Below are 24,085 nucleotides of genomic sequence, written 5' to 3' on the forward strand. Positions count from 1 at the left end.
ACTTGAATGAAGATAAAAATGACTTACCTAACAAAATAGTTCATGAAATAATATAAAAATTCTTATCTTCGTAGTTTGCAATACTAAGCAGATGAAACTGGATAGAGATAATGCCTGAGTACTATTAGGGGTCTAGAGAAAAAAAACAAAACTACATGATAGAGTTTAATTTCAATGGATGTTAAAAAAAAATGAAAGCATTAGGGATTTTAGGTGGTAGCATACTTGGTGTGATCCAACAATACGAAATGACTCTAACTTCACCCTCCTGTATATTCTAAACTGACCACAAAAACCAAGGAGACAAGTCCAGTTATTATTATCTTCATTGTATTAATTGAGTTTATTGGCGATATCTTCAAGGTGACGATCATATTCTATTTTGTGTTAAAAATAAATCTAGTTTAACACACACCTTTTTTAAAAAAGATTTTATTTATTTATTTAGAGAGTGAGTGCATGAGTGTGGGGAAGGGCAGAGAGAGAAGGAGAGAGGGTATCCCAAGCAGGCTCCATGCCTAGTGTGGACCCTGACATACCCCAATTTCATGACCCCGGAATCTTGACCCAAGCCGAAATCAAGAGCCAGATGCTTAACTGACTGAGCCAAGAACCCCAACACACACCTTTTCAATATGTAAAGGAATATTGACAGAAGAAAGTGATGAAGATAGTGAAATTTTTCCATTGAGGATCAGTAAGGAGGGCTTGGTGGAAACAGCAGCACGACTACCTTGCCGAATCGAGCTCTTTACGTGTGTCACCATTCCAAGGTGGGGAGAAAGGACCAATGGAGTAAGTTAGCAGGAAGCATATTTTGGCTCAGAATAAGGGAGCATTTTTTTTTTTTAAATCACTTTTAACAATTAGGCCTAAACGTGCTGTCTTGGGAGATAGGCAAGTGTTCATGTGGTAGCTGAACAGAGGATTGATCAGAGAGATTCTTGTCTTGGATGAGGGGGTTGAATGAGATGGCCTTTAATATCATATGTAATTCTAAGATCTCTGGCATCATGTGTACGATAACAACATATCTCTCTGTACAGGCTTATCCAGCTATATACTTCGGGGCAGTTGGGGATAGGAGAACAAACAATGCAAATGATTGTGTGTCCTGAGATGAGAGGCAAGGGCCTACGGTAGATGAGTGCACAGTTGTTGACTTGTGTGCCTGCGTCCAAATCCCAGCTATGACTTACTACCTAGTGGCCTTAGATAAGTTACTCAGTATCTGTGTACTTTAGTTTCCATATGTAAACTGGATGTGACATAGAATCTACCTAATAGGTTGGTTGTGATCATTAAATGAGGTAATGCACATAAAGCTTCTAGAATGGTACTTGGCTCATCGTGATTGTTAACTATTATTATTATTAAAACTATTATTACAATTAAGTATCCATAAAACCATCATGGAGTATTAATGATATGTTGTTATGTATTCTTTGTCTGCTTAGATATTCTTTGAGAGAAAATATTATCTTATAGAGAAAGCATGGATATTGGATCCCAACAGGCCTGTGTTCCAAACCTCTTTCTGTTCTTTATAAGCTGGGTATCTTAGACAAGTCACTTGACCGTACTGTGCCTCCTTTCCCTACTGGTTCTTTAGCTATAGGGCTTCTGTAAAATTAAATGAGGCAGTGTATATAATTTGCCTAGTACTAAGTGCCAGCTCTTAGTCTCCACAAAGAGATGGCATTTCATTTTCAGTCCTTATCCAAAATATGTCTTTTGGGGACTATAGAGTGCTGGGTCAGTATAGAGACAAGGGCTTGAAGGCACTTGAGACTTTTCCTCCAGGCCTGGCATTTTGATTTTTCTCTACCTCACCTTGTTTCTAAGGAAAATGAATCTGTTACCTTACCTTCCTCACATCATTTTAATGGAAGATTACTTCAATTATATCCATAAAACTCAAGGCTTTATTTTATTTGACTATCATGTCTTCTTCTATGATCCTGTGGTCTGCCCAGGGAATAAGATGGCTTGGGAGTCATGTGCCAATTTCTAGCTGGCTCTGGGCCCCTGGGGAAGCTGTCTGAGACAGGGGCTTTTGAAGCGACAGGAGCCTTGACCTTGGATAAGCAGTGTGGGACCCAGAACAATATCAAAACTGGGCTTTTGATTATGCATAGTGTCCTGATTTATACAACTTCCTCAGGCTCAACCCTCTCTTAAAAATACTCCACAAAACTGAACTATATTACTCCAAGTTTTATTTAAAATTCAAGATGTTTTGTCATTTGATGCATTAATATCACTGCATTAGAAAGAGCAGGAGATGATGAAGTTTAAAAAAGTGAATTTAAGACCAAAAATTTGGCTTTCTAGTTTTTTCGTTACAGAGTTAAATTGCTGATGTTGCTTCTATTCAAAATATGCTACTTATTAAATATTGCTGCTAAATTTTATGTATTCTGACCCTCGTTTTAATGAATAATGCAAGAGAATGTATCAAGGGTTCAATTAAATGCATTGGCATAACGTTTGTTAATTATGGCACTATAAAGAAGAACCCCTTTCCTTTGAGAATTAAGCAAACCAAAACAAAAAAAACCAAAAATCCTGCCCACATTTATAGACTAGTAGTACTCCTATGAGGAACACACTGCTTATGAGAAATTTATACGTAACTTTGTAGAAATGGGTGTTTTTAAGTTCTGAAACTGTATAGCACATAATTGCCTATAATCCCTAGGCTGATATTTTACCGTGATACTCCTTTGTTTCTCATTCTAATAAAATATTAACATGGTAAGCTAATTTTTTCTGTCAAAAACAAGTTGTAATAACTGTTTTCTTCATTTGATAACGTGTCATTTAACTTGGCAGAACTAGTCTAAAATTATGTTCTATTCTTCCCCCTTTTCATCTCCACTCTTGCCTTCTGGTTACTCATTCTAGCAATACAAGACCAAGTCAAGCTACAAGGCTTTTGCAGCAATCCCTACAAACACATTGCTTTTGGAACAGAAGGTCAGTGTTGGCTCAAAAGCAGAGGGAATTTTATGTTTCTAGTGTTGTTTTTGTTATGTGTTCTAAAATGTCTGTTTTGAAGTTCTGCTTTTACTAAAATGTTGCTCTTAGTTTAGGGTCACATGATGAAAGCATCTTGGTGAATAGAATTTGAGACATCATTGATTTATCACCAGAGGCTCAAAATGGGCTTAGAATTGTCCAGTCCACTGTAAAGCAGACCTGGGAAACTTGATTCAGATTTGAATAGATCCCTGTCCTTTGGAATTTTAAGTGGTTGTTATATTTAGGAGCTTCTACCTCTTTTCACACTGATCAAAAGAGTAGAAGCAAAATGGGGTTACATGAGAGCAACTGGCCAGTTTGGTCGAGACTTGGTGACTAGCAGTGGTTTCTACAAGGTAGAAACATGTTAGCTGAGTATCCAACTTAGAACCTAGCATGGGCTAAACCTCTTTGTCCATTCTCACCAGGCCCTGATGCTACCTCCATGAATGGGAAAGAGGATTAAGATCATTTCCAGTGTCCCAGCTGCTTTCACGTGCCTCTAGGGCATTTTTGCTTTGCTATTAAGAGTTATTAATTATAAAATTACAGGTTTCTGCTTCAGTAGGTAAATTAAATTAAAGCCTCTTGTTAAATAAGCACATTACATATGCGCAAATGAAGGCCAAATGGAGGATTATATCAGAATTGAAGTGAAATCAATTACCAAGCCAATGAAATTATTCATTTCATGTTATTTTTATGATATTTATTTAGGCAGTTTATCTCGGTGCATTAAGCCTATTTTTTTTCTGTGTAATTATAGTGTTTCAAATATTGTTATTATCATTTGTCAAAATGTTAATGTTTGCCAACCCGGTGGTCTTTTGACCACTGGTTTATGAATTTACTTGCTTGTTATTTTAGTATGATCTGGGAAATAAAATCTTTGCATGATCTCTTGTCTAAAATGTAGGAATCACAAGTAGGAGATGCTCAGTAGCATACAGGTGGGTGTTAGTGGGCAGTATCTCTTTTATTATCATCTCTGATCACTAACTCTGATTTATCTACATGTGGTCCAGAGTCTATGCTCTCTATGTCTGAATGCTTTCAACTCTGGGGTTGAGGAGTTGCTGGACTGCAGAGAGATTGGCAAGTTTTTCTCTAGCTTCTCTTCTGAATTTCTACCTTTTATAGCTCATGAAAAGATGAGATGGGCCTCAGCACTGATTTCAGGAGGCTTAGGAGGATGCAGGAAGTGACACTTTCCCAAGTTGTCCCTTATCCTTTATCTGGTGTTGTTATGTTGAGTCATAGTGCAATGTTTTCTCACCGCAGACCCTCTGCCCATTTCAGATGGTTATTTCTGAAATATGGTCACAGTGTCTGACTCTACAGAAACTCAGTGCCAGGCAAAGAAAATAGGGGCCTGTTGTTGTCCCTCCATCATACTTGTCTCACATAACCTAGCACATTCTCCTGTACCTGTGGGCTACCACTATACTAGTTTTCTATTTAGAAAAATAAGAGTTAACTCTTCTAAAAAGACTTTTGTAAGATGAGGCTGGATATCATTATTGGTTCCAGAATCTTTGTCTACCAGCTCTCTTCTCTTCCAAGTAAGTGTATTTTAGAACTTATCATCTATTAGTTGGTCATTAAAAATGAAGAATCATTAGTTTAAGTTCCAGTATCATCACAAACCTATTTCATAAATGTATACGGTAACATCACTATGTTTTGAATCTAGTGCAAGTGCATACAGAGGAGGGTTTTGTGTTTTAAATTTTCAATAAGACAGACTCTTTAGGAAAATTTTTTTTAGTACAACAAAATATAAATATCATGATGTCTAACTTACAATAGTGTTTTTCTAGGGGGGATTGACAATTGTATAAACACTAATGTGGGTAATTGTCTCTTGGTTAAGAGAAATTTGTTTTGGACCATAGATACATGAATTGTTAGAAGGTCACAAGATATGACATATGTTTGTTTTTTCTTTAGAGTTGTATAATCTCACTTTTTTTTCTTTCTTGCTGGCTTTTCTATATTGTGTGTTGTTCCATGAGAAACTTTAATTTGTAAGAATTTTCAAATAACAAAAGTCTATCTCGAGATTTTATCAGCATTTATGTCCATATTCACTAATATTGAATGGTATTTCCAAGCTCCTTTCATGGTGGTAGTTTTTTAAAAAAATAAATCCAGTACTTTAGGTCTTTTTATTCATCTGTTTATATACTAGAACTCAACCTAGGCCATTAAAATCAAAGGGACTTATTTCTGAAATGAGTAGGAAAATTAAGACTCTAATCATCAGAAATTCTGTTTGGGGAAGAATTAACACTTTGGAATATTTTCTGAGATCCCTTTAATATTACACAGAACACCACAATTAAAAGGAAAGGGGATGCTGCAGTCCCATTATAATATTCTGTTAGGGTCTATGCTGTGGAATTTTTTAAAAATAGAACTAACGAATTTAATTTAGACAGTTTAACCATTATTCTCCCCCCTAACTACATTAAACTCACCGTTGATGTTTTATACCATATTTTCTTTTATAGTATATGGTATAATTAATGAGGAACTAGAATCACTTTAAGAAATAATACTATTTTTAAAAGCAAGATTTCCTCCAAATTGAAGTACAGGCATCCCTTTCAATCACATATTAAGCTATTATTGAATCACTGGATTGGTTTCAGCTTTAATCACCCCTAGATGAAACCCATCATTTTCAAGAGTACATTTTGTTGGCAGGGGACGTGAGGTTTCTGGGAGTTCTGTTCTGTAATTTATTGTCTGCATCAAAACTTAAATTTGTAGCTTATTCTGTATTCTGTAATTTTTTCCCCCCATGAACATTTAGGAAGAAAGCATTTTTAGCTAAAGTCTTAACTAAGGCTTTATAGGAAGAGATAAATGTAAGGCATATTTTAACGTGTTAGTTTCATAGTCTTTGGCTTCATCTCCTGCCAATAATCATCTTCTCCAAGATTGAGATGAGGATGAAATACAAGTGATTATAAAGCAGGAACAAAGTAATCAGATCAGCTTGCATTTGTGACTGTCCACAAACCTTATTACAATATGTTCAACAGTATTGTAGAGGAAATAATTTTGAAATGGACATTACTTTTCAGTCTTGCTCTGTGTGCTACTGTTCTTTTCAGAGAATGCTAAAGATCTTTTTCTTATCAATTAATTTTTCTTCTTATCATCTGGGTCTGAGAGCAATAGGTAAAAAAATTGAAATTAAACTGAAGGACTCATATTAACATTCTAAGTAAATGGCGTTTTATTTTTATTATGAAATTATATTAAGGAAAGGAAAGATGAAGAAAGGAATATTTCCATGAAATAAAACAGTATGCGTCTTTATTGTTTCACAAGTGATTCATATTTTTCCATGAAATAATATTTTTTAAAGCAATTTAAGTTCTCTGTTCCTTTCCTCACAAGTATTCCTCAGGATAAAAACAAGGCTAGAGTTAGGTACCATTTTCCAACAAATGGCATTGCTATCTGCCATTTTCAAGACACATTTAATTCATAAGCTATGTGAGTTTGAAAGAAGAATAATAGAGTAGCTCAATTTTATACATAGCACATTTAAATTGTAGGGTTAATTATTTAAATAAAAGTTAAAATAAGAATTATTTTTTTCCCAGTGGAAGGAAGTTAAAGAATAGCCATTCTGAAGACAATTGTAAAAATTGTGCTATAAAAATGGATAGTTAAGATTTGAGATGTCAGTTTTTAAATCAATTTATTCTAAATTGCCAGCTTAAATTTTTAAAGCATGAGTCGGTAAACTTTAATCTGATTAAACATATGTCTTTGGGTGAGAATATTTTAAGATCTCTGCATGTCTCAAAAATTTAACAAAATCTGGTTGCTAGCTTAGCATATGGCCTATACTAGAGAGACATCTCTTAATTGATGAGTACAAGTGAATGCGTTCCCATTTCTCTGGCAATGGAAAAGTGCCCAGGACCTAAATCTATTCCAGTTGGTTTCCCCTAGGCAGTTGTATACCATGCACATGTCTCTTTTAAAGCACTTACCAAACCATATTTAATTATACGCGTTGGTAGGTGTTTTTTCTTTTTTTCTACTATGAACTATTTGAGGGAATATTGTAGTTTTTTGTTAAATGTTCATTGAATGAATTAATTTAATTTGCAGCTGGTTAGGTCACTAATATGTTCAATTTTATTTCATAGGATTTTAAGCTTTGCTCATAGAATTATAAAAATTAAGGACCCTAATGTATGATAATTGGGGTGATGATAATTAAGAATCTTTCTTTAGGATAGAATAAACTTCAATTCTACTTCCATGGAAAAGCTATAAAGGGCCTTCCACTATAAGGGAAGTAAGTTGATTTTGGACTTGGTACATTTTAACAATGAGAAAATACAATCATAGTGGCTGTCATATTGAGTATTCTAGTAAATCAGACACTGAGCTAAATGTTTTGCTATCCTCACAACTCTGTGAAGATTTTGATGTTCAAAGATGCCAAGTAAATCCCCCACAGCAACAGAGCTAGTATGTGGGTGAATTGGACCTTACATGATTATTTCCCAGCCTTTTCCTGTTCACAATGCAACAGTGACATCAACTAGCTAAAGTGAAATATGGAGCAAGAAATGATGATTTTGGATTTCTGTCTAAAATACTTTTTTCTCATTACTTGCTAAAATATATTAAAATCCTCATCAAATTAGAGCAACAAAAGTTTTTGTTTGGTTTTGCCTTTTTTTTTTTTTTTTTTAGTGAGGAACAATGAAAGAGAATTGGAAGTGATTTAGCTCTGAGACTTGAGTGAGTGAAGTTTACAAACCAGCTCTGATTCCTTGAGTTACTGAGATGAGGCACATTACAATGAAGTTGGTTTGGACTGGAAACAAGGCACACCTTTCTGACGTCCTTGATTAAATGAAGGAAAAATATGAATTCTCCTGCTATTGAGTCTTAATGAATGGGTTTGAAATAGGCTGTAATGGTTTACAGAAATTCCCTTCCTTCTGTGTGGTAGGCACAGATGTTCAACCCTTCAAAGATTTTGGGATTATAAACGCCAAGTAGATTTCCTCAATTGTTGAACATTTTAAACCAATAGTGAAAATAATGTAATGATAAATATGTCTTTATCTTTAAAGAAGCTGTACTTTTAACTATCTGGAAGCCCTTTTGGCTTACAGTGTACATTTCCCCCTTTTCTTCAGATCTAAATGCTACTCGGACCTGAATCTCCAACTATATAATCAAAGTGAGATTTATTGGCTGCGGATATCTCTAATCCTACAAATGCTTTTTTGTTAATGACTGCAAATCAAACAAGGGTTTTGTCGTCTTCAGAGGATTTATTCTACCAAATACATAGCTGGCCAGATTAACAAAGTATAGGAGCACTTAGGTTTAGCATTGGTCTTTTTGTGGGGGGGTTAATTTGATCATGACTAAAACAGAGTAACTGGCCCATAAAATTTCTGAAATCCAATCTAACTAGACAGTCTAGGCATCACAAAAAGTTATGGGCCCTTTTAGATTATTCTTCCTTTGAAAATAGTTTACTTTCTGGCTCTATTTAGAGTACAATTGATTCATGCTGTCTTCAGATTTTTAGAACTTAATCCTATTTCCTAAGAGCAGGTTAGACTGATTTAATATATCTGACTTAAAAGTGCCTGCAGTTCCATCAGAGTTCTCCTTTCAGGTGAGAAACACCTATTATAGTTACTGGCACATAGTCCCATAAGAACTTTGATTTACAGTGCTCGTTCATAGTCCTTGGCTCTTAATTATAATGTAGTGCTGCACTCAGAAACCATTTTCTACTCAAAATCTGATTTACTAGGTCTCTTTTTAAAAATTGGACTGCACAGTTGAATGTTCTGAGCAAAAGATAACTACTTTTAATGAAAATATTCCTGATAACTTACATTAGTTAAGAATCTTTAAAAAATAGGATTCAAAGCATTCACCATTTATGTCTCACTTGGTTATAGTCCAATTTGGTAGAAAATATACATTTTTAATAAAAATCTTTTATTGGAGAATATTCTGAGACAACTCCATTCAAAATTAATAAATCTAAAAAAACATCAATACATTCCTGCTGGCTAAGGTGTCAAAAAGCAATCTATGGTTAGAGTTCTTTTTAATGGAGATTTAATATATTTTCATTTAAATATATTTTTGTACCACAGAGAAAAAAACTCTTTATGGCTGGCAGGAGTGAATCAAGATGATACATTTGACAAATAGCTACTCATTAATTTAAGAAAAATCAATTCTAGTAAATTTCCAAGCTATTGAAACTCAAAATAATCTTTTCTCCAAATTTTAATGCAGTCTGAGTATTGTCCTATTTCAAAGTTTTAGCATTATTCACCTAAGACCAATTATCCTTAATTTTCCAAGGGTTCTGAGTAGATAGTTTTTTCATTCTTTGAGTAAATTTCAATATTTTAAATGGGCTACTGAAAGTTGTGTTTGCCTGTAGTAAGTTCCTACAGAGTAACCAAGATATTAACCTGATTTGATTGTGGCTGAAAAACACCTGCTCATTACATTAACACCAATCATATGCTCAGATCTTTGATGGTAAACAAATTTAACTGAAATTCAGGGGAAAAAAAAGTAAAGTATTTGTTATTTAAAATATTCAAAGAGTTTAAGCTACTTCTCTAGAACATTTTACCGAGGAGGATTAAAATCATATTATTTGTAGGATTCATTTATTCACTTAACTCCATTTAGTTGTTGCTTTACCTTTTCAATTCATCCTAAAAATCTTTATTGATCACAGATCACTGGCTCTATCCTGGGGTTATAAAGATAAATTCCATATTTTTCTGATTGTGATAGGGACAAATGGTCCAGTTGGTTAGAGATACTGTTGAAAATATATGCTATAATATGCTTAAAGTATGTGCAAAGTGAAATGGTGCCCATTCTTTTCCTAGTATGAGGGCCAAAAATACTTCTTAAAGGAATTTGATTAGGATCTTTAGGGATGAATAGGAATCCTTGAAGTGAGCTGAGAGTGAAGGAAGGACAATCTTGGCAGAGTTAATAACATGTAGTTAAAAGGTAACCACAAGGTCAAAGAATTCAAGTGGTTCTTTGTGGTTGAAGAGCAGCTTGCAGATGAAGAGAAAATAGAAGGTATAATTGGAAAGGTGAAGAAGGACTAGATCAAACTGCTCCCCTGAGGAGTTTGTTCCTAGTCCTTGTCATTAATTTCTGACTTTTTTCTTATCCATAATTATCATTGTAATTAGAAGCCGTGTGTGGCATAAAGTCTAAAATTAAGGCCCCATATTATGTGCCACTTTGACATACAGTGAAATCGGAGGGGCCTCAAGTAGCCTAGCTTCAAGTTCCCCTCCCCACTGTCCACCCCCAGATAAGGTCCCCTAACCCTCCTTACCAAACTGACCAGGTGCAATTCCTTCTGAATCAAACAAGCCAATCACAACCTTCTACAAACCGGGGGACACGGACATCACCCTCTTGATACTACAAAGCCTGCCTTCCACCACCCCCGGTTGTTTACTTTGTACCTGAGCACAACCCTTGTGTGGCCCAGTGTGGTGTGCAGCATTCTCTTCCTCAAGGCTGTGAATATATCTGACTAAGAAACTGTTGGTTCCAGCTGCCCCGTGGTAGGGGTCATGTATTTGGCCAGGCCCATAACAGCAAGGTAGATAGGTAATTAAGACACTGTGTCAGAGAAAAATTAAACTATCTGAACACCAGCTAGGAGTTATCTTTATGAAATTTTCCATTCTTGCTCTACATTACTCATTACTAGTAAGTTTAGAGGAAAAGGAGGAAGGCAAAAGAGAAAATTTTTATGATAAGAAAGAGGCACTCTCACACATTTCTATTAGGTTACCATAGGTAATGTTTTATATTGTGTTAATTAATGCAGAATAGTAGATTTTCCAAAAAAATGTCCAGACAAAATTTTCCTTTGTGACTTATTGAAATGAGGAGATGGTAAATTCTTATTTTTAGATATAACTTTTCTGAATTCTTAGGAACATATCCTAGGCCAAAATGACAACTAGCATCTTCACATGGTTCCTGTTGGTAAAGATTAATAGTTCTGGATCTGTTATATCACTGGCTCTGTTAGAAGGTGAAAAATTGATTCTGTTGAGCCTTAGATTGCATGGTTCCACAGCTGTGTGACACTTTCTGGTGCGAATATGCGTATATCATACTGATAATGAAGAAATGAGAAATAGAAGGTTAATCTAAATAATGGGATGGGACAGCCTGTAATTTTCAGTTGAATATGGCATTTGCATGTGATTCACCCCAAATATGAAGCTGAGCTCATAAAAAAGTAGAGGATCCCCAAAGATCAAATACCAAAAGCAAGTTGAAATGTAGACTTCTTAGTTATTCTGAAGATACTGTGCTCACTAATCATAAGGATTGGGATTTACTATCAATTTGGTGAAAGGAAAGATTTGGGGCTGAGTGAGATGAGGACTAGAATTGTCTCCCTATCATAAAGCCAGGGTCTTTGAAGGGTTACACTCTCAATTACAAGATGGAAAAGAAAAAAAATTCGTAAAGGGATATGACAAGTGAAACTTCCTATGTCAACCTGAGCTCAGGGTAGGAAAAAAGAGAATCTTTAACCATAAGCCTACCCTGAAGTGGGTTTGAGATTTGAATTTACACAGTCTCTGTGATAAGGAAAATTTGTGCTAAAAAATTAAAATTAGTTTGTTTCCTTATCCTGCTAGTAATGGAAGAGTAGCTGGTATTGGACCAATTCTTTTGTGGGAAACTATGGTAAACTGTGGGCAAAATACAAAAAATTAATTGTCTAAAAGTACTGGACCCCATGACCAAGAGCGGGTAGAAACTGCAGTAGTCAATGTTTGTAAAGAGATGGAGTTGAGTGATTTTCTAGACTTTATGAGTTTTTCATCTAAGGGAGGCTCCTTGTCTCTTTACTATGTAGCAAACGAAAACTCAGCAAGAAACCGGCAGGCTTATGCGATGAGGAATCAAAGAAAGGGGAGAATCTGGGAAAAGAGTGAGTCACAGAAAGGAAGCTGCAGATGTTGCCTATATACTCTGTCCAAACCCCTGGATGACCATTGAATTATACTTGTGCCTGTTAAGTCCAGCTAAGCCCAGCTAAGGATAAAATAACCGAACAGAGATTCCAGCTGCTGCCCACCGTCAGGGAGACAGAGTTTGGAGCTGACTTGATTGCCTGCTAAAACTAAACAACAATAACAAAGTATCTACGATCCAAAAATTTCTAATTTCTAGACATACAAAGAAACAGGATAATGTAAACCATCCACAAAGAGAAAATGTAACTCATGGAGATTGACCCAAAGATGTTCCAGTGTTGCAATTAGCTAGCAAGGATTTTAAAGCTGTTCTTGTAACTATCCTCAAGGGTATAAAGAAAAATATGTGGATAATGAATTATGTAGACCTTCTCAAAAATAGAAACTAAAATAGACTCAAATGGAAATTCTAGAGTTGAAAAATAAAACATTGGAAATAGAAAATTCGCTATATTTGTTTAAGAAAAAATTGAAGATGCAAATGTGTCAGTGAACTTGAAGATAAATTGCTAGAAATTACCTGATCTGAATAAAAAGGGAACACAATTGAATAGATGGACAGAGTTCCAGTGACATGGGGGATGATATCAAAATGTAATTAGAGTCTCAGAGGAAGAGGAGGGAATGGGGCAGAAAAAATATTTGAATAACTAATAGCCAAAACTTTTCCAAATTTGGCATATTATGTAAGTATATGCTTTTTAGAAGCTCAGATAATCCCCAAAATGTTTTAATTCAAAGAAAACCATGCCTGGGCATATACCAATCAAACTTCTAAAAATCAAATTTAAAGAGAAAATTTTGGAAGAAGTCAGGGAAAAATAATGCATTACATACTGAGGAACAACAATTCAATAATTGCTAACTTCTCATTAGAAACAGTGGAAGCCAGAAGACAATGGAATGACACCTTTAAATGCTGAGAGAGAGAGAGAGAGAGAGGAAGAAAACCTTAATTGTGTTGCTAGGGAAAAATCCCTTCAAGAATGAAGACAAAATGAAGATATTTTCAGCTGAAAGAAGACTAAGAGTATTCGTTGATTACAGATTTGTACGATAAAGTATGCTAAAGAAAGTTTGTCAAGCTAAAGATAAATAATGGTGAATAGAAACTCAAAACTTCAGGAAGGAATGCAGAGCATGGAAAATAATAAATATGTGGATAACTATAAAACATTATTTTGTAAAAATTCCATTAACATACATATAATTGTTTAAGGCAAAAATTAAAACATGAAAACGTGGTGTTGGCAACATATTTAAATGTATTTATAAGGCAATTAGAACGTAAAAACAAGGGTAGGGGGTCAAGAGAGCTATACAATTGCTAGACTCTTGAATAATATGTGAATTGAATCTAGAATTTGTATTGCTTGGTTTAAACCTTGGTATAAACAGAAAAATTTTCAAGGTTAATTTATAAAAAAAGAAGTCTATAATATTTATATTAGTTTTAACGTAAGCCACACTCACTGCCACAGTGGACAAACCCTGATATTCCAGTGGTTTAACACAATCATTGTTTATGTCCTTTCCATATCACAGTTTGGTGGAGTTCATTTTGGCTCTCCCACGTGAGTTCTAAGTAATTCAGTGATTTAGGAAGCTAGTCTGCTTCCATTTTGTATCTTAGTTATCTGAAGAAGGTGAAAGAGAGAATGATGGAAAGTCATATCTACTCTTAGCACCAGAGGTTATGTATGACTTCTACTCATATTTATTTCACAACAATAAGTCACAAGCTCATACCTAAATTCTTGAGACCAAGGAAATGTGTATCTGTGTCTGAGAAAATGAAAGTCTCTGGTGAACACATAGCATTTTCTTTGCCATGATATCCAAATTAGTAGAGGGAAAATGAAGTTGAAAAAAACAAATTTAATCAATTAAAACATTCAAAAATTGAATAAAAATAAAATAGGAAGGGTGAAACAAAAATAAAATAAATTTTTTGGAAACATTTAAATATATAAGTGATTGTATAAATACCGCACGCTAACCGATTGCGCCACTGGAGCTCCTAAATATATAAGTGATTGTAATAAAAAATGTTAACCTCTCCAATTAAAAGACAATGGAGATTAAACTGGATCAAAAAGTGAATTCTGGACACTGCTATTTATAAACCACTGATTTTCAATGTTTGAATGCAGGAACTTGAAAAAAAAGAGGCAAAAAATGATGTACTAGTAAAATGCTAATCAAAGCATTAGCTTATATCAGGCAAAATAGTTATTAAGACATAAGGAATTACTAGTGAGGTAGAGGGTCACTTCATAATGCTAAATATTTAATTCATGAGGGAGGAATACTTCTAATTATGAACATAGCTAATAAAATGGCTTCAACCTATGTTGAGCAAAAATTGCTGGTATCAACAGGGAGAAATTAACAGACCCACTATAATTCCCTGAGATCTGATGATAGCACTTTCAATTATTAATAGAATAAGTATGCAGAAAACCCAGTAAAGCTATAGATAATTCGAACAAAATAATGAATAATTTCAATCAGATACATACACACTTGCACACATGAAGGCTGCAGACAACAGTTAGAAGATACATATTTTCTTAAGCACAAATGGAATATTTACAAAACCATGTCTTATGTCATAAATCTCAAACTTCATAAAAAGTCACATTATGAAGAAGAAATTCTCTGGCCATAATATAACTAAATTAGTAGGTAATTTTAAAATTGGGAAAAATCCTCATATTTTTAAAAATTAAAAGGGAAAACCACTTTTAGATAACCCATGAGTCTAAGAAATATTAACAGAAATGTTTAAAGATGTATTGAAAATTGAATGACAGTGATCATACTACATATCATAACCTGTGAAATGCAACAAAAGGAATATATTCAGGAAGGTCAGGATAAATCCAAAAAAATGTAGAAGGAAGGAATTAGTAAAGATATGAACAGATATTACTGAAATGGAATATGAATATGCCAAAGAAAATCAAAGCCAAAATGTAGTCCAATTAAGAGATGAGAAACTGATTGTTCTCTGGAGAAATTGATTATTAAAAAAAGTAGGTAGATGCAAAGAAATACGAGAGATGATAAAGGAATGGGACCAAGATGGCGACATAGGAGGCTTCTGAACTTCCCTCCTCCCGCAGACACCCAAATGTACAGCTGTACGTGGAGTAATTCCCTGTGAGAGAAATCCAGAAACTATGTGAGTGACTCCTACACACTGGGTGAATGAGAATATCAACACAGGTGAAAAAAAAAAAAAAAAAAAAGGCTGAGACACACTGTCCTTATAAACTCTAATACTGGCACAGCTCCATGCAGTTGGGAGAGACTCCCCAACGCCCAGCTTCTCCGTGAAGCATGAAGGATTTAGACCACATATGTAGCATGCCAGCTTTTAAGACTCCCACTCAAGGGAGTGACTTACTAGTTAAGAAAGAGTTTCTTAAAGGAAACACCAATCACAAAGGAAAATGATGAAAACTTTGACTATATTGCAATGCAAACTTGTGTGTGTTATCATAACACATCATGGAAATCATGAAAAGGGAAGGCAAGACTGGGAGAAGACGTTTGCACCACGTCTAATTGACAAATACTCTGCAACCAGATTATATAAGATTTTCCGACAAATGAATAAAAAGGAGACTACCCAATAGATCCATGAGTAAGTATTAAAAGGAAACATGAATAACCAGTAAACACCAAAAAGATGCCCAACCTCAAAAATTATTAGGCAAATTCAATATCTTTAGTCTTAAACTACAAATATGTTGTAAAGAAATGTGTACATAGGTGAGAGTTGTTACAGTTTCTAATAGGAAAAATATGGGAGCACCCTAAATATTCAGCACTAGAAGAAGTATCCGTTTTGTTGAGGAATTTGCATACAATGGGATATAATGTGGAGGTAAAACAACTAAATAAAGAGCTAAATGGAAAACAATAATAAGGGCAAGAGGAAACTTTCAGAGGTGATGGACGTGTTTATGGCCATAGAACGTCAACATGGTTTCATGGATATATACTTGTTTCCAAATACATCAGTTGCATCCATTAAATAGGTACAGCTTTTTGTATGTCAACCATACCTCAGTAAAGTGGTTTAAAACAAACAAACCAACCCCAAAATTTCCAGGAGCATATGTTGTACTTACAGGAAATTAGAAGAATTGTACAACATAACCTTATATATTGTTTAATGATGTATAAATATATTGATATGTTTTAAAAATTAAAGACATACACATGATGATAAGCACAAAATCAATGAGTGATGACTTCTCAGGTGCATATGGAAGATGAAAAAGCGAGCAGGGAGGAATACACACTGGTTTCCATTATTTTGTAATACTTTAATTCTTCTTAACAGAGTACGTACCCTCTACAGTGTGCCATCTTCCTTTCTCCATACCTGAACTCTGTATCTGAAGTAGATACCTGAACTATCTCACAATAAATAAAAAGTATGTTTCAAAAGATTTGGATGTCATTTGAGGCCAAGTCTGATGAATAAAGTAACCAAAACTTTTTGCATATAAATGATTAAAAATGAGGCAAGTTTCTTTCCTGTGTGCGCATGTTTCTTGTTAAACTGGCCCAGAGCATTTCCTCAAAAATAGTTTTTGTAGTATTTTGAGAAATGGCTACATCATTATTTCCCTGCGTAGCTTCCCAAAGTGACTTCTTTGAAGGGGACAAGACTCATCTGGATATATAACGTGTCCAAGTTCCAGTGTGTATGTTACAAAGCTCAGCTTCCTTTCTTTATTTCAACACCTTATATTGGAGATACTCATTACGTTGAAGAAACTAGACAGATGTGAGCAACGCCTCCATGCCAAATAATAGCTCATCATCAAATGATTTGAAGTCTTTTTTTTTCCTTTTTGAAATATTGAGATATACAAGCCTTTCTTTGAAGAGACTTTTCTACTCCGTGTATATTTAACTAAAAGCCTCACCTGAGAACTATTTCATTTATCACTAGGCACTCGATGAACCAGCCAAGACTGAAAGTATCTTCAAGGACAACACTTTAGACCCACCTCTGGAGGTAATGACTTCAGATTACCCAAGCTTTTGAAACAAAATCCTGAAACTCATCGCTAACTCAGTACCTGGTTTCAATTCTTCCAGTTTTGTTCCCCTGCACAGCTCAGGCAGCAAACTGAAGAGCTCTGTGCTACCATTGATAAGGTCTTACAGGATTCCTTGTCTATGGTAATGCCTTAGACTAGAATGTGCAATTCAAACATTTGCTTCGCTTCTCTTCATTTTCCTCTTTTTGAGTATGATGCATCTTAGGTTTGTCCTTCTTTTTTCTTTTTCTTTTCCAGCATTCTTCTGATTCTCCTTCAAGTTCCTCACAGACATTGTTGGGTTCTGACACAATGAAAGTATGTATATATTTAATATAATTTGCTGAACCATAAGAGTGACTAGATCCGTGGTTTTAAACTGCCGGTTAAGGCCCCATAGTGAATTGGGAAGCCAATTTAGTTGGATAGCAACCAGCATCTTAAAAACAGAATGGTAGGAATATAAAATATCAGACTCTATTGCAAGTAGTGAGTAGTATTGTTGACATATGTTTCAGTTTGTTTACATGTAAGTACGTGTGTACAGGGATACAAAGTAAAATTTATTTCTAACTATGGGTTAAGTTCAAAACAGTTTGAAAGCCAAAGTATTAGACTGTGTCCTTATATGTTGGCATTTAAAGAAGCATTTTAAGAACCGGGTATAAAATTTGTGGCTTACCCTTATCTCATACCATAGCTTCAGTACTTAACATAATTCACGGTCACTTAGAATTGCAGAAGTAGGTAAGGAAGTGACTGAAGTTACATTAGGCTAAGAGCTTTCACACAGGTATTATTTTGGAACTTTTTCCTTTTGGTCGACTAAGCTTATTTCATTGTTCTTTGACTCAGAGAGACAGAAACCTGGGTATTTTAGATTGTTAGAATACTACCAAGTGGTTAATTTTTGTAATTGAGTATTTAATTATTTCCTTCTTATAATGTAGTCATTTTCATTTGTTGGAATAAAATATTACATTTCTCCAAGTTATTTTTTTTGAATGCTTAATACAGATCTACTCATCAAATTTTCAAAATGGTTGTGGCTTTTTCTTTATAATCGTTAGGGATTTTTGGTCAGCTGTGTTTTTCACTTTAGGAGTGAGTATAAATACTTTTTTCAGGTTCTCTTTAGAAGTTGTATGTTGTGTATACAAAGCAGGTTTTAAATGTACAGAATTGCTTATAACTAGAAGAGTATCCTAATTTTTGATTGGATTATCAAAACTACAATGATCCATTAATGGATAAATGACATAGGAACTCAGTAACCAATAATCATCAATACTAAGAAATTGTATTTTAGCAGAGAGGACCTATAAATAGATAATTGTAGTATTAATATTTATCTATTTCATTGTATATTCTTTCTCTTAATCTAAAAATGTGAAACATTGATTTCCTTGAGGCTATATAAAATTTAAAATATATTTTTATTCCATTTGTTGAATGTATAAAAAATACTTTATATTTTATAATAGGAATAGGACTTGAGTAGTAAATGTGAATAATAATATATATTATCAATTTATTTAACAAAATTTAATGTTTATAGTATTAAAAAATACTATTTATTATACTAATTAAATTTATTATACTAATTAAATAATACTATTTATTAATTAATAGTAATTAATAATACATTATTCTAGGTCACTAAATTTAAGACAACTGTTTCATTCAACAAATATTTATGAAGGGCCTACTATGTGCCTGGTGGTGTGAGGCATTTGGGAGATAATGGCGAGCAAGGCAAAGTAACATAAGGGGAATACTTTGGGTGTAGTGATCAGAAAGTAGAATTCAAGCAGAGAGCAAAGATGGAAAGAGTCGGAATTGTAGAGAGATGGGGGAGATTAGCTCTCAGGCAGAGGAGTAAGCATGTGCACATTTCCTGAGGCAGGAAGGAGCTTAGAGTGTGCGAAGGTGAAGGTGAAGCCCAGCTTGGCTGCCGTAGAGTGAGCCAGGTGTGGAGTGTGTGAAATGAGAAAGTAGGCTAGGGATAGCGACTTAGATACTTACAGCATACCTTAGAGATATTGCATGTTCAGTTCCAGACCACAGCAATAAAGTGAATATTGCAATAAAGTGAATCAAATGCATTTTTTTCATTTCCCAATACATATAAAATTTATACTCACACTATATCATTGTCTATTAAGCGTCCAATAATATTATGTCTAGAAAACAATGGACATATCTTAATTAAAAATGCTTTATTGCTAAAAAGTGCTAACCGTGCTCTGAACTTTCAGCGAGTCATAACCTTTTTGCTGGGGAAGGGTCTTGCCTCCGTATTGCTGGTTGCTGACTGATCAGGGTGTTGGTTGCTGAAGTCTGGGGTGGCTGTGGCAATTTCTTAAAATAGGACAACAATGAAGTTGGCTGCATTGAGTGGCTCTTCCTTTCAGAAATGATTTCTCCATAGCATGCAATACTGTTTGATAGCATTTTACCCACGGTAGAACTTCTTTCAAAATTACAGTCAGTCCTCTCAAATCCTGCCACACAGCTTTATCAACTAAGTTTATGTCATATTCTAAATCCTTTGTTATTATTTAAATGATCTTCACAGCATCTTCACCAGGAGTACATTCCATCTCAAGCAACCACTTTCTGTGCTTGTCCACAAGAAGCAGCTCCTCATCCAGTCAGGTTTGACCATGAGCTGCAGCAACTCAGGCACATCTTCAGGCTCCACTTCTAGTTCTAGTTCTCTTGCTGTTTCCACATCGGCACTTACTTCCTCCACGAAGTCTTGAATACCTCAAAGTCCTCCATGCAGGCTGGAATCAACTTCTTCCAAACACCCATTAATGTTGATATTCTGACCTCCTCCCATGAATCACAGATGTTCTTAATGGCATCAAGCATGGTGAATCCTTTCCAGAAAGTTTTCTCTTTTCTCTTTTTTTAAAAAAATTTAACTATAGGGATTATCTCTCTCCCTCTGCACCCTCCCCAGCTTATGCTTGCTCTCTCTGTCTCTCAAATAAATATGTAAATAAAACGAAAAAAATTGAAGTACAGTTGATACATAATATTATATTAGTTTCAGGTGTACAACATTGTGATATGACAATTCTATATATTATCCAAGTCACCACAAGTGTAGCTACCGTCTGTCATCATACAATGCTGTTATGGTACCATTGACTATATTCCCTATGCTGTACCTTTTATTCCTGTGAGTTATTCATTCCTTAACTGGAAGCCTGTACCTCCCACTTTCCTTCATGCATTTGACCATCCCCTTACTTAATCCCCTCTGGCCACCATCAGTTTGTTCTCTGTATTTATGAGGTTTTTTCTGCTTTTGTTTATTTATTTGCTCATTTGTTTTGTTTTTTAGATTCCACATATAAGTGAAATCATATGGTATTTGTCTGTCTGACTTATTTCACTTAGCATTATATCCTCAAGGTCTTTCCATGTTGTTGCACATGGCATAGTAAGACTTGGAAGTCAATATTACTCATTGATCCATGAGCTGCAGAATGGATGTTGTAATAGCAGTCATGACCACAACATTCATCTTGCTGTACGTTTCCATCAGAGCTCATGGGTGACCCATTGTTTTGTCAATAACAGTGATATTTTGAAAGGAATCTTTTTTTCTGAGCAGTAGGTCTCAGCAGTGGGCTTCAGATATGCGGTAAACCATGCTATAAACAGACGTGCTGTCATCTAGGCTTTGTTCCATTTATAGAGCACAGGAAAAGTAGATTTAGCATAATTCTCAAGGATTAGAATCATCAATGAGCACTGGCTTCAACTTAAAATCACCACCTGCATTAACCCCTAACAAGAGAGTCAGCCTCTCCTTGGAAGCTTTGAAGCCAGGCACTGACTTCTCCTCTCTAGCTATGAAAATCCTAGATGGCACCTTCTTCCACTAGAAGGCTGCTTCATCTACATTGAACATCTGCTGTTTAGTGCAGCCACCTTTGTGAATTCTCTAGCTAGACCTTCGGGGTAACCTGCTGCAGCTTCTACATCAGCACCTGCTGCTTCACCCTGCACTTTAGTGGTGTGGAGACAGCTTCTGTCCTTAAACCTCATGAACCCACCTCTACTGGCTTTAAACTTTTCTTCTGCAGCTTCCTCACCTTTCTCAGTCTTTAGAGAATTGAAGAGAGTTAGGGTTTTGCTCTGGATGAGGCTTTGGCTTAAGGGAATGTTAGATCTTTTTTCCAGATCACAAAATCTCTCTCCATATCAGCAATAAGGCTGTTTCTTCTTATCACTCATATCACTTTCACTGGAGTAGCACTTTTAATTTCCTGCAACAACTTCTGTGCATTCACAACTTGGGTGTTTGGCTGAGAGGCCTAGCTCTTCCTCACTAAGCTTAATTATTTCTAACTTTTGATTTAAAGTGAGAGATGTGCAACTCTTCTTTTCACATGAACACTTAGAGGCCACTGCAGGCTTCTTAAGTGACCTAATTTCAATTTTGTTATGTGTCAAGGAATAGGGAGAACTTTATATAAAATCCTTTTGAGCCTGAGATTGTTCTTAATCTAGTATGAAAACATGACCCCATGTAGGTAATATATATGCAATTTTAAATTCATGTTTTCTTAGATATATCTTTTGTTACTATTTTCTAATACTTTCTTTCCTTACTACTTTATTACTATTTTCTATTACTTAGTTGTCGTTTTTTTAGATTTTTTTTTGTGTCCTCTGGTCTTACTGTTTTTAAGACAGTATATTTCTGGATATCACTTTTATATTCAATCCAGAGAATCTATTTATCTGGGATCCTAAGTCTTTTTTTTTTCTTTTTTCCTGCTTTCCTTCCAGTATTTTGACAGTTACTGATTTGAAAATTTAAAAATTTTTGTATATTTTACTTTACATTTTTGTTACTTTTCTTAGTGACACAGAAACTGTTAAAGATAATAATTATGTTTATTTTCCTATCAGTTTTAAACTTTGCAATATCTTTGTTATATTTTTCTTAATATCTTCTTTATTTAGATCCTGATTTCTCACACATTGATAGCTTTCTCCTGGATTTATTTATTTTTTCTTGGTGGAACCTTGCTGAAAATGATATACAACAAGGTGTTTTTGTGTTGATTCTGTGGCCTATGTTTTTGAGAATACCTTTATTTTGCCCTTTCACTTAAACTATAGGTTTGTTGAACAGAAAATTATAGGTCCTATCTCTTCAACACTTTTTCCCCCTAAAGATCTTTTTCTTCAACAACATACTTGTGCAGTATTTTGCCAGTGTGATATTTACTCTTCTGCCACAGAGTGATCATTCACAGAGTGGCTCTGTAATCTTTCTAAGTTTTTTTGGGGGGGGGGTTTTGGCTGTCCAGTTTTTACATCTTTATTAAGTTGTTTATTTTAATTCCAGTATAGTTAACATATATTAGTTTTATATTAGTTTTAGGTGTACAATATAGTTCAACACCTGGTGCTCATCACAAGTGCACGCCTTAATCCCCATCACCTATTTAACCTGGTAACCATCAGTGTGTTCTCTAGAATTAAGAGTCTGTTTCTTCCTTAATACTGTGTTGTGATGAGCGCTGGGTGTTGTATGTAACTAATGAATCCTTGAACACTACGTCAAAAACTAATGATGTACTATATGTTGGCTAACTAAACATAATAATAAAAAATTTAAAAAAAGAGTCTGTTTCTTGATTTGTAGAATTTTATCTTTATCTATAATGTTACTGATTTTTCTTATAATGTAAATATGCATTTTTTTTCTCTTACATGTCTGCATTGGTATTCTCTGTGACCTCTCCTTTGAAGTCTTCAATCTTTTCTGCCCCTGACCTTCAGGATAATTTTTAGTCATTAGTTTTCGAATGTTTCTTCCTCCTGGGACTCTTATAAAGTGATTTTGTCACTTTTGCTTCTGTTTTCCATAAGCCTTAATCTTTATATGTATTTTTTTCTGTTTATTGCTCCTAATTCCTTCAAGGGGATTCCTTGATTAAATATTTCAATTCAAGAATTTGTTCAGTATCTATTCTGTCCTTCAATTTCTATGTTACTTATTATGTTAGATATAGTTCTCCTTTTTAAAGTCGTGTTTATTGAGGTATAGTTCACCCACTGTTAAATCTACCCTTTCAGTGTACAGTTCGGTGGGTTTTCACAAAGCATAATACAGTTGTGTAACCACTACCATGTCTGAAGTACAAAACACTTCCACCAAATGAAAAAGTTCCCTTATGCTCCTTTATGGTATATCCCTCCCTCCAACCCAAGTGCTGGACAGATACTGATTTTTCTCTGTTTCTATACTTTTACCTTTTCAAGAATGTCATATAAATAGAATCGTACAGTACGTAGTCTTTTGAGTCTGGCTGTTTATACATAGTTGAAGGCAGGTGAGATTCATCCGTGTTTTTGCATGTCTCAGTAGTTCATTTGTTTTCATTGCTGAGTAGTATTCCGTCATGTGGTTATACCATCTGTTAGCTATTCACCAGTTGATGGACAATTGGGTTATTTCTACTTAGGTGCTATTACTAATAGAGCTACTAAGAACGTTTATAAATAAGATTTTGTATGGACATGTTTCTCTTGTGTAAAAACCTAGGAGAGGAATGACTGCACCATTGTTTTCTCATACAGTATTTTACCTTTTTCAGATGTCTTATTATTTTTCCATGGAACCTCAAAGTTCTTGGTGCATAATGGCTAGCTTGGCTGTATGTGTGCCTGATGCCTGAGGTGGAAGACACTAAAGCCTAGAGCCTAGGATTGCCAATTCTGCTGAGTTTTGCCTTTTGTTTTTGTTTTATGAAGAGCAGAAAGAACTTGCATGTCAGGCTGTAGAAATCTGTAATGTCAACTATTTCTCCCTTGGCACTCTCTTCCCACCCTGGTGACAATGTCCTTCATCTTTGCCTCCCTACATCTTTGCTTATGGCTCTCCACACTCCT

The 24,085-nt window shown here is 34.8% G+C and overlaps 1 protein-coding gene across 24 annotated transcripts in view; it reads left to right on the forward strand.

Moving 5' to 3' along the window:
- Nucleotides 1–24,085, forward strand: part of MLIP (muscular LMNA interacting protein) — a 240,849-nt gene that overhangs the window by 141,609 nt on the left and 75,155 nt on the right. For 23 of the 24 annotated variants that reach the window (XM_057303877.1, XM_057303878.1, XM_048219721.2 and 20 more), the window contains 4 exons: nt 2,908–2,979; nt 17,068–17,133; nt 17,217–17,300; nt 17,417–17,476. In XM_057303877.1, coding sequence (XP_057159860.1) covers nt 2,908–2,979; nt 17,068–17,133; nt 17,217–17,300; nt 17,417–17,476 — 282 coding nt within the window. The remainder of the gene's footprint in view (nt 1–2,907; nt 2,980–17,067; nt 17,134–17,216; nt 17,301–17,416; nt 17,477–24,085) is intronic. The other variant, XM_048219714.2, reaches the window with a different exon arrangement.

Source organism: Ursus arctos, unplaced genomic scaffold (assembly GCF_023065955.2).
Source record: "Ursus arctos isolate Adak ecotype North America unplaced genomic scaffold, UrsArc2.0 scaffold_29, whole genome shotgun sequence".
NCBI lineage: Eukaryota > Metazoa > Chordata > Mammalia > Carnivora > Ursidae > Ursus > Ursus arctos.